This window comes from Chanodichthys erythropterus, chromosome 4 (genome assembly GCF_024489055.1).
Source record: "Chanodichthys erythropterus isolate Z2021 chromosome 4, ASM2448905v1, whole genome shotgun sequence".
Taxonomy (NCBI): domain Eukaryota; kingdom Metazoa; phylum Chordata; class Actinopteri; order Cypriniformes; family Xenocyprididae; genus Chanodichthys; species Chanodichthys erythropterus.
In genome coordinates this window covers 27,614,423-27,626,544 of record NC_090224.1, presented here as the reverse complement: position 1 = coordinate 27,626,544, position 12,122 = coordinate 27,614,423, and the positions used below count along the sequence as shown (strand labels likewise).

The 12,122-nt window shown below is 37.8% G+C and overlaps 1 protein-coding gene across 1 annotated transcript in view; it reads right to left on the bottom strand.

Annotated features, from left to right (window-relative positions):
• The window catches only part of tshr (thyroid stimulating hormone receptor), a 238,601-nt gene that overhangs the window by 72,630 nt on the left and 153,849 nt on the right, over nucleotides 1-12,122 (bottom strand). The window contains exons 2-3 of the mRNA XM_067384659.1: nucleotides 11,921-11,992; nucleotides 9,917-9,991 (exon numbers count right to left, since the gene is read on the bottom strand). Of these exons, the coding sequence (XP_067240760.1) occupies nucleotides 9,917-9,991; nucleotides 11,921-11,992 (147 nt within the window). The remainder of the gene's footprint in view (nucleotides 1-9,916; nucleotides 9,992-11,920; nucleotides 11,993-12,122) is intronic.

The window sequence follows — 12,122 nt, the reverse complement described above, 5'->3', positions numbered from 1 at the left end:
TCCAATTTACACCAAGCTTTTTTTAACTTGTTGCTAACACATTGAAGTTGTTTAATTGCAAACGGATTTTGGATATCTCAAACGGTTTGGCCGTGGCGAGGCAACGAATTTATGGCAAGAAAAGGGAAACAAAGTGTTATAACTTCTGCATACATTAATTGATTTTGATGAAACTTTGGCTTAGTCTTCGTTGTACAAGGCTGATCACATGGATTTGACTATTGTGATTCAAAGTCATAGCGCCACCAACTGGAAGCAGAAAATGTGTCACTTTCAGCATACATTGAGATCACCCTCTTATTTTTACCTGATTTGCTTCAAAATTCATCAGAATAATGTTAAAACTTGGCACATGTAATCCTTTGAAAATGGGCAGGGAGGAGGGGCTCTATAACGGCACCTTGTAGTGCAGTAAATGTGGAGTGAATTTGACATAGTCCTTTGATGTTTAACCGTTTTAAATGCCTATTGCCCGCTGTGCACAGTTGCCCTGAAGCCACCGGGGTGGCGGTGCCACCGGGCTTGGGCCCGCCATCGCTGCTCGCAGCTATATTTAGGGCCCAAGCGAAAATTCGCGCAGGGCCCTCTTGTTCTTCTAAGGATTATTATTATTTTTTTATTTTTTTATTTTTTTATTTTTTTATTTTTTTTTCCGTCTTCCGGGGCTTTTTGGGGGCCTTAACATGCTCAAAAACTCTTGAAAATTGGCACACACATTGGAATCCGCGGCCATTAGGACGCCGGAGAGGCTGGTACCCGGGCGTGGCAGGGGGGCTCGACAGCGCCCCCTTGAAAAAAGTCTGAAAATTTGGTCCATATATTAAACATGCTTGCACGTATTAGTATGAAACTCGGTACACATATAGACCTCATCGGGCCGAACAACTTTCGCGCTCTAAGTTAATCGCCACGCCAACAGGAAGTCAGCTATTAAGGGTTGTTTGAAAAACGCATGCTCTGGAATTTGATATACTCCTCCTAGACGATTAATCCGATCGCCACCAAACTCGGTCAGCATGAAGTCAAGACACTGATGATTAAAAATTGCCAGGGGATTTTTGATATCTCGAACGGTTTGGCCGTGGCGAGGCAACGAATTTATGGCGAGAAAAAGGAAACAGGAAATGTGTTATAACGTCTTAATACATATATTGATCTTTATGAAACTTCACGAGTGTGTTCGTTATAGGAGTCTGATCACATGGATGTGACTATTGTGAGTCAAAGTTATAGCGCCACCAACTGGCAGCAGGAAGTGTATCACTTTTTGAAATGTTTTGAGATCACCCTCTTATTTTTACCTGATTTGCTTCAAACTTCATCAGTGTAATGTCAATACACAGCAGATGTAGACCTATGACAGGATTTTTGATATTTGAAATATTGTTGCCATGGCAACAGGTCAAACTGTAATAATATTCTTGAGTGTTTTTGAGGCTCTTAACATGCTTCAAATTGCATGAAACTCGACACACACATCAATATTGTCAACCAGTAGACATGGACAAAGCCATAGAAATGGGCGTGGTGGAGGGGCTCAGTAGCGCCACCTTTTGACAAAAGTGGGGGGTTAGTTTTTCCTACAGTCACCAAACTCGGTACACATATTATTCTCATCAAGCCGGACAATTTTCTAATTTACATTCATTAGCTCCGACCAACAGGAAGTCAGCTATTTTGGTTTGAATGTTAATTTTTTGAAAAAACAGGCTATGAATTTTATACTACTACTCCTACAGGGTTTATCCAATTTACACCAAGCTTTTTTTAACTTGTTGCGAACACATTGAAGTTGTTTAATTGCAAACGGATTTTGGATATCTCAAACGGTTTGGCCGTGGCGAGGCAACGAATTTATGGCGAGAAAAGGGAAACAGGAAATGTGTTATAACTTCTGCATACATTGATTGATGTTTATGAAACTTCAGGAGTGTGTTGGTTGTAGTAGTCTGATCACATGGATGTAACTATTATGAGTCAAAGTTATAGCGCCACCAAATGGCAGCAAGAAGTGTATCACTTTTAAAATGCTTTGAGATCACCCTCTTATTTTTACCTGATTTGCTTCAAACTTCATCAGTGTAATGTCAATACACAGCAGATGTAGACCTATGACAGGATTTTTGATATTTGAAATATTGTTGCCATGGCAACAGGTCAAACTGTAATAATATTCTTGAGTGGTTTTGAGGCTCTTAACATGCTTCAAATTGCATGAAACTCGACACACACATCAATATTGTCAACCAGTAGACATGGACAAAGCCATAGAAATGGGCGTGGTGGAGGGGTTCAGTAGCGCCACCTTTTGACAAAAGTGGGGGGGGTTAGTTTTTCCTACAGTCACCAAACTCGGTACACATATTATTCTCATCAAGCCGGACAATTTTCTAATTTACATTCATTAGCTCCGACCAACAGGAAGTCAGCTATTTTGGTTTGAATGTTAATTTTTTGAAAAAACAGGCTATGAATTTTATACTACTACTCCTACAGGGTTTATCCAATTTACACCAAGCTTTTTTTAACTTGTTGCTAACACATTGAAGTTGTTTAATTGCAAACGGATTTTGGATATCTCAAACGGTTTGGCCGTGGCGAGGCAACGAATTTATGGCAAGAAAAGGGAAACAAAGTGTTATAACTTCTGCATACATTAATTGATTTTGATGAAACTTTGGCTTAGTCTTCGTTGTACAAGGCTGATCACATGGATTTGACTATTGTGATTCAAAGTCATAGCGCCACCAACTGGAAGCAGAAAATGTGTCACTTTCAGCATACATTGAGATCACCCTCTTATTTTTACCTGATTTGCTTCAAAATTCATCAGAATAATGTTAAAACTTGGCACATGTAATCCTTTGAAAATGGGCAGGGAGGAGGGGCTCTATAACGGCACCTTGTAGTGCAGTAAATGTGGAGTGAATTTGACATAGTCCTTTGATGTTTAACCGTTTTAAGTGCCTATTGCCCGCTGTGCACAGTTGCCCTGAAGCCACCGGGGTGGCGGTGCCACCGGGCTTGGGCCCGCCATCGCTGCTCGCAGCTATATTTATTATTATTATTTTTAGGTTTTGGGTTTTTTTGGGGCCCTTAACATGCTCAAAAACTCTTGAAATTTTGCACATGGGTCAGAACCCGCGGCCATTACAGCCGGACAGAAGCTGGTACCTGGGCGTGGCAGGGGGGCTCGACAGCGCCCCCTTGAATGGGGTCCGAAAACATGGTCCATATATCAAACACGCTTGCACATACAAGTATAAAACTCGGTACACATATAGACCTCATCGGGCCGAACAACTTTCGTGCTCTAAGTTATACGTCACCTCAACAGGAAGTCAGCTATTATGGGTTGTTTGAAAAACGCATGCTCTGGAATTTGATATACTCCTCCTAGACGATTAATCCGATCGCCACCAAACTCGGTCAGCATGAAGTCAAGACATTGATGATGAAAAATTGCCAGCGGATTTTTGATATCTCGAACGGTTTGGCCGTGGCGAGGCAACAAATTTATGGTGAGAAAAGGGAAACAGGAAGTGTGTTATAACTTCTGCATACATTGATTGATCTTTATGAAACTTCACAAGTGTGTTGGTTGTAGTAGTCCGATCACATGGATGTGACTATTGTGAGTCAAAGTCATAGCACCACCAACTGGCAGCAGGAAGTGTGTCACTTTCAAAATGCTTTGAGATCACCATCTTATTTTTATCCGATTTGCTTCAAACTTCACCAGAATAATGTTAAGACATGAATGTAGACCTTTGAAAAGAATAGTGATATCACAAACACTGTTGCCATGGCAACGCATCGAACTTTAATATTAGTTTTGGAAGCTTTTGAGACTCTTAACATGCTTCAAATTGCATGAAACTCAATGCACACATCAGAGATATCAACCAGCAGACATGGGCAAAACCGTAGAAACGGGCGGGGAGCAGGGCCTCTATAGCGCCACCTTTTGACAAAAGTGGGGGGGTTAGTTTATCCTACAGTCACCAAACTCGGTACACTTATTGTTCTCATTAAGCCGGATAATTTTCTAATTTACAGTCATTAGCTCCGACCAACAGGAAGTCTGCTATTTTGGTTTGAATGTGGATTTTTTGACAAAACAGGCTCTGAATTTTAAACTACTACTTCTAGGGAGTTTATTCAATTCAGACCAACCATTTTTTACATGTTGCTAAGACATTGAAGATGTTAAATTGAGAATGGATAATGGATATCTCGAACCGTCTTGCCATGGTAATAGACTGAAGTAATGTAAAAAAGGTAAACGGAATGACTCATATTCTCTATTAAAAAAAACACTATACACAATTAAATTATATATAGAATAATATAGATGTTTGAAATAAACACATTTTATTCATTTTTTTCCAATTCAAAAAGCATGTGTAATTAAAAATAGGCAGATTAATCCATTTTTCAATCAAATATAATTAATGTCTTACATAGAGTAACAACTAGAGGGCAGCATATACCTATTTTTAAAACAGGGTTGGATAAATCAAGCATATATTATCATTTTGATATATAAATAGAAAAAATAATTTGTTTTAATTATACTGTTTGTGCAGGTATATTTAAAAAATGATCACAGACTACTTTGTCACAATTAAGATTTTTTTTGTTTTGTTTTTTAAATGATCTTCTCAATCTGTCTCAGTCTCTCTCTCTCTCTCTTTCTCTCCTCCCCCATACATGAACATGTGTGTGTGTAAGACATGAACCTTATTATTACCTGAGACTGACATTAAAATTGTCTTTGCAGGTTCTGTGATTTGGCTCTATTTATTATTTTTTTCATTTTATTTTTTATCTTCTATCACACATATTAAAATTAAATGAAAGCATGGTTTTGGTGCATAAGATTGGTGCACAGACAACAGCTCAGGGACGTCAAAAAACACATGAAGAGAAGTGTGAGGATTATACAACATCAGCAATCGCAGTTATTCACATTAAGGCTGGATTTTTTTTTTAGAGCACTGTGGAGTTTGCACAAATAACAGTATGTAATTTGGTCTAGAATTTTTCTAGGGGTTGTCTGAAGCCAAGTTCAGGCTGCACGATTTTCAAAGTAGTCAGGTCACTGTTCTTTTCATACTGCATGATTATCTTGGCCAGCATTCAGTCGCTGCTGTGTTCAAACTGCACAATGGATTGTGACAGAAGGTATCACACTGCATGAATTTACAATAGGAAGAATCGCGGACAACTCTGTCTGACATGCAAACTACGTTTCACAACCAAACACACGGGAGATGTGACAAGGAAAAAATGCGATATCACGCATGCACGACCAGAGTTCTCATGTGAGACTGGGTTTATTATTAAAAACGATAGCCCACAAGAAGCTTGCAATACGAATTTCATCTCTCTCTAAAAAACACAAGAGGGCGCTGCAGCACCTGCAGCATCCCTACATCCACCACTCTGGCTGCACGCAATACATTGCTCTGACGTCAGTATCATCAGAGTTGTATATCCACGGGTAAAATGGATCTAGTTTTAAAGCCGAATATGACGGCACCGATCTGGAAGTAATTTGGTTTCAAACCAGATAACAAAGGGCAACCAAACGACATTGAGAAGGCAATATGTCGTATGTGTAAAAGAGAAATATCCGTGAAAAGCGCTAACACCACAAACTTATGGACTCGCCTGAAGACACATCACTCCACAGAATTCGCCGAAATCACGAAGACATCCGCGCATCAGTCTCGTCAATTGCCTATAACGCAGGCTTTTGAACAATCAACTAAGTATAAACGAGACAGTTTCAGATGGCGCTCTTTGACTGAGAGTGTAATGCGATACAAAATGGAAATGCAGCCATTCAATAAAGTCGAAAAATCAGCATTTAAAGAATTGCTGCAAAACTTCGACAAGCAATATGACCTTCCAGGTAAAATTTACATGTCAAAAACAGCAATTCCAAATTTATACAGGGAAGTAAAGGATGCTATTAGAGAGAGATGTGTGCATCATCGCGGACTTTGCGGTGATCTGAAATCACCGCGATGAGGTCAAACAATCGCGGTGAGATGATTATTTAATTTTTGTGACAGCCCTAGCTGTAACAGAGCACTCACGTAACAGAGCACTGATTTGCCTGTGATTTCTGGCATTTGTCTGCAATTTCACAAAACCTGTCGGTGAACTAAAATCAGGGCTAAAATCATGCAGTCTGAACTTGCAAGGAGAAAAAACTCAAACATTTCAGATTATGATGATATTCTGCACTTATTTAAAATTGATTTAGAACATTCTGTGACATGAAAGTCATCTCAATTTAAACGATCTCATGCATGTGGATTTTGTGGTTTGTCATCATTGGAGCATCAGCCGCTGCAGTAAATGTGGTGTGAAATTGACATAGTACTTTAACCGTTTAAAATGCCCATTGCCCACCGTGCACAGTTGACCTGAAGCCACCGGGGTGGTGATGCCACCGGGCTTTGGCCCGTCATCGCTGCCCGCAGCTATATTTTTTATTTTTTTTCTAAGTTTTTGGGGCCCTTAATATGCTCAAAAACTCTTGAAATTTTGCACACGGGTCAAAAACCGCGGCCAATACAGCCGGGCAGAAGCTGGTACCCGGGCGTGGCAGAGGGGCTCGACAGCGCCCCCTTGAATTGGGCCCGAAAACTTGGTCCATATATCAAACATGCTTGCACATATAATTCTAAAACTCGGTACACATATAGACCTCATCGGGCCGAACAACTTTAGTACTCAAAGTTATACGTTACCTCAACAGGAAGTCAGCTATTATGGGTTGTTTGAAAAACGCATGCTCTGGAATTTGATATACTCCTCCTAGGCAATTAATCCGATCACCACCAAACTCGGTCAGCATGAAGTCAAGACATTGATGATAAAAAATTGCCAGCGGATTTTTGATATCTCGAACGGTTTGGCCGTAGCGAGGCAACAAATTTATGGCGAGAAAAGGGAAACAGGAAGTATGTTATAACTTCTGCATACATTGATTGATGTTTATGAAACGGTGTGTTCGTTATAGGAGTCTGATCACATGGATGTGACTATTGTGAGTCAAAGTTATAGCGCCACCAACTGGCAGCAAGAAGTGTGTCACTTTCAAAATGCATTGAGTTCACTCTGTTATGTGTACCTGATTTGCTTCAAACTTCATCAGTGTAATGTCAATACACAGCAGATGTAGACCTGTGACAGGATTCCTGATATTTTAAATATTGTTGCCATGGCAACACATCAAACTTTAATAATATTCTTGAGTGTTTTTGAGGCTCTTAACATCCTTTAAATTGCATGAAACTCGATACACACTTCAATATTGTCAATCAGTAGACATGGACAAAGCCATAGAAATGGGCGTGGTGGAGGGGCTCAGTAGCGCCACCTTTTGACAAAAGTGGGGGGGTTCGTTTTTTCTACAGTCACCAAACTCGGTACACATATTGTTCTCATCAAGCTGGACAATTTTCTAATTTACATTCATTAGCTCCAACCAACAGGAAGTCAGCTATTTTGGTTTGAATGTTAATTTTTTGAAAAAACAGGCTTTGAATTTAATACTACTACTCCAACAGGGTTTATACAATTTACACCAAACTTTTTTTACTTGGTGCTAATACACTGAAGTTGTTTAATTGCAAACGGATTTTGGATATCTCAAATGGTTTGGCCGTGGCGAGGCAACGAATTAATAGCAAGAAAAGGGAAACAAAGTGTTATAACTTCTGCATACATTAATTGATTTTGATGAATCTTCGGCTGTGTCTTCGTTCTACAAGGCTGATCACATAGATGTGACTATTGTGAGTCAAAGTTATAGCGCCACCAACTGGCAGCAGGAAATGTGTTACTTTCAGCATGCTTTGAGATCACCATCTTATGTTTACCCTATTTGCTTCAAACTTCATCAGAATAATGTTAAAACTTGGCACATGTAATCCTTTGAAAATGGGCAGGGAGGCGGGGCTCTATAGCGGCACCTTGTAGTGCAGTAAATGTGGAGTGAATTTGACATAGTCCTTTGATGTTTAACCATTTTAAATGCCTATTGGCCGCTGTGCACAGTTGCCCTGAAGCCACTTCAGTGGCGGTGCCACCGGGCTTGGGCCCGCCTTCGCTGCTCGCAGCTATATTTATTATTCTTCTCCAAAGTGAATCGCATTTTGAGGGCCTAAACGTGCTCGAAAACTCATGATACATTGCACATGCGTAAGAAGTGGTGAAAATTTACGTCTGTTATGGGTCGCAGCATTAGGCGTGGCAAAATGGCTCAATAGCGCCACGTAACGTAGTGCCCCTCGCACTACATTTCACGTAGATTTTGAAATTCAGTACTCACATTTAACAGCCCAGTATGTACAAAAAAGTCTCTTGGAGCAAAATCTGAAACCAAACAGGAAGTCAGATATTTTGAATTAACTTGCCATTTTTTGCCATTTTCAAGCGTTTCACTTTAATGAACTCCTCCTAGAGCTTTAATTAAATCAATGTCATATTTGGTCAGTCTAATCTAAAGGCCTTCGCGATGTTTCATTGCGAAAATCTAGAGTTTTCACCAAAGGGCGTGTCCGGGGCGGCCTGACAAATTTTGATGTTTTGCCATGAAACAGGAAGTTGTTGTAACTCGGGTATACAATGTTCAATCTGCTCCAGGCTTCACATGCTCTATTAGAGTCCTGACCTGAAGACATCTACATGACACTATTCAGTTACAGTCATAGCACCACCTGCGGGACACAGGAAATGACATGTTTTACACTGTGATTAACTCCTTCTAGTGATTTAACCAGATCAACATAATTTGTTATCAGTCTAATCTCGATGTTAATTTGCAAAGATCTTGAGTTTACGTTGGAGGGCGTGTCCATGGCAGCCTGACAAATTATGATGTTTCGCCATGAAAGAGGAAGCTGTTGTAACTCAGGCATACAATGTCCAATCTGCCCCAAACTTCACATGTATGATAAGAGTCCTGGCCTAAAGAGATCTATATGCCAATTTTCACTTAATCATAGCGCCACCTGTTGGCAGTAGGAAGTGTGGCACTTTTAAATGATTTTGCCATAATTCTCCTGTATTTTCTTCCTTACATGCATGTCACCCACTTTTCACTGTTTTCCTAAGGCCAATGAGTGGTGGTGAGTCTTGGTGCGAGGGCTCTTTCATCGCTGCTTGCAGCTTTAATTAAATGTGTATCTTTATTGTGTTTGTCCTATTGTTTGTAATTTGTTCTTTTTTATATAACAAAATTAAAATAACTATCTGATATATATATATATATATATATATATATATATAAACACATATATATATATATATATATATATATATATATATACACACATATATATATATATATATATATATATATATATATATGTATATATCAGATAGTTATTTTAATTTTGTTATATAAAAAAGAACAATATGTGTGTGTATATATATATATATATATATATATATATATATATATATATATATATATATATATATATATATATATATTGTTATCATGAAATAAAAATTCTCATATCATGAAATAATCCATCCTGTATTCCACAATGACAAATCTGGTCACCCTATCCATATTGTATGTCCATATTTTTGTACCTTAAATGTTACATATAAATACCTATGTATAAACAATGAAACCAGGCTGTAAAAAACAAATGTTTTCAACATTTTACATAATTTTATGGAAATACTTTTGTACATGGTAAATCTGATAAGACATCAGATTCTACAAAAAGGCGACCCTGTAGCTCAGCCTCACAATGAAACGTATCTATTTCTAAAGTAATTTCAGTGAAAGAGGATTTATTAATCAGTGACACTGATAGATGATTTATTTGAGTGTGGTTAACTGGAATTTATATATGGACTTTTAGATGCTTTGACTTACATATGAGTAAGCATTCTCAGGTTGTAGAAGGAATGCCTTTCTAACCTTCTCAGAGAGACATCCACAGACAGATATCTGAGGAAAGAGAAAATGCTGGTAAAATCCAGAGTTTTATAATAATGCTAGGTTATTTCAAGTTAAAACCCCTCAGCAGACAGAGAGAGAGAGAGAGAGAGAGAGAGAGAGAGAGAGAGAGAACTGTTCATTGAACTCCTTTCAATCTTAATGATGAAATCAGCCCATGATTTCAGTCTTGGCTAGTGCACTCTCCATCATGTATTCATGTAGGGAAGAAGGAGAGTAAATGTAGCACATCAAATTTCTTCAAACACAAACATTCTAGGGCAGTGGTCGTCAACCCGATCTTTATCACTGTTCCAGCAGCTCCCGAAAATAACAGAAATATGAGTACAAAAATACATTACATTTCTCCAGTCTTTGTACTGTATTTTTGTATTTATTTTTATTTTATTTTCAGGAGCTACTGGGACAGTGATAAACTTAAATAGCCCACATCATGCCTGAGTCTGTAAACGGCTATTAACAGAGGCCAGAGATGCTGAAGACGGAGGTGAAGACGAACGCAAAGAGGAGAAAATTCTGTAGCAGGCAGAGCAGCAGTTTTTGTTTCATGCTTTTTTTGTGTGTAGCATATAATTTCACAAAGATAAAGTCAGACTGTTCTGTTTTTAATTTAAATCTCGAATTTAAATCTAATTCAAATAAAAAAACAACAACAACTGCTTATGCAACATGTAGCATCTTTGTTTGGATCAGGATTATAATGCAGTGGTTACCTCTAATTTGAAATTGCTAGATATTTTTGTTTAAAGGTGCCCTGGAATTAAATATTGAATTTACCTTGGCATAGTTGAATAACAAGAGTTCAGTACATGGAAAAGACATACACTGAGTTTCAAACTCCATTGTTTCCTCCTTCTTATATAAATCTCATTTGTTTAAAAGACCTCAGAAGAACAGGCGAATCTCAACATAACACTGAATGTTACATAATAGTCGGGGTGTACACCCCCAATATTTGCATATGCCAGCCCATGTTCAAGCCATTAGACAAAGGCAAAACGTCTGGATGTGCACAGCAGAATCATCAGACTAGGTAAGCAAGCAAGAACAATAGCGAAAAATGGCAGATGGAGCAATAATAACTGTCATGATCCATGATATCATGATATTTTTAGTGATATTTGTGAATTGTCTTTCTAAATGTTTCGTTAGCATGTTGCTAATTTACTGTTAAATGTGGTTAAAGTTACCATCGTTTATTACTGTATTCACAGAGACAAGAGAGCCGTCGCTATTTTCATTTTTAAACACTTGCAGTCTGTTTAATTCATAAACTCAACTTCATTCTTTATAAATCTCTCCAAAGTGTGTAATGTTAGCTTTAGCCACGGAGCATACTATCAAACTCATTCGGAATCAAATGTAAACATGCAAATAAATACAATACTCACATGATCCGATGTATGCATGCAGCATGCATGACGAACATCTTGTAAAGATCCATTTTGAGGGTTATATTAGCTGTGTGAACTGTGTTTATGCTGTTCAAGGCAAGCGCGAGCTCCGGGGCGGGGGGAGCACGAGAATTAAAGGGGCCGCAACATATATATTGGCGCATAGTTAATGATGCCCCAAAATAGGCAGTTAAAAAAATTAATTAAAAAAATCTATGGGGTATTTTGAGCTGAAACTTCACAGACACATTCAGGGGACACCTTAGACTTATAATACATCTTTTAAAAAAAAGTTCTAGGGCACCTTTAAGACCAACTTGCTTGTTACACAAATAAACAATATAATATAATAATAATAATAATAATAATAATAAAATATATATATATATATATATATATATATATATATATATATATATATATATATATATATATATATATATATATTTTTTTTTTTTTTTTTTTTTTTTTTAATAACTACTGTAATGTCAAATGGCTTTGTCTCTAAAAAAAAAAAAGTACTTACATTCTCGAGATATTGACCATATTTGCAAAAGCATCTTGGGGAACTGTCATCAGGCTTGTCTCGTAGAGACTTCTAGAAATGAAAAGATAATTACAACTTATATTTACATTTACATACAATAACATATAAAAAATGTTGTACCATTTCAAAGAACATCATTCAAATAAATACATTCCTACTCATTTCTTATTATTTCTATTTT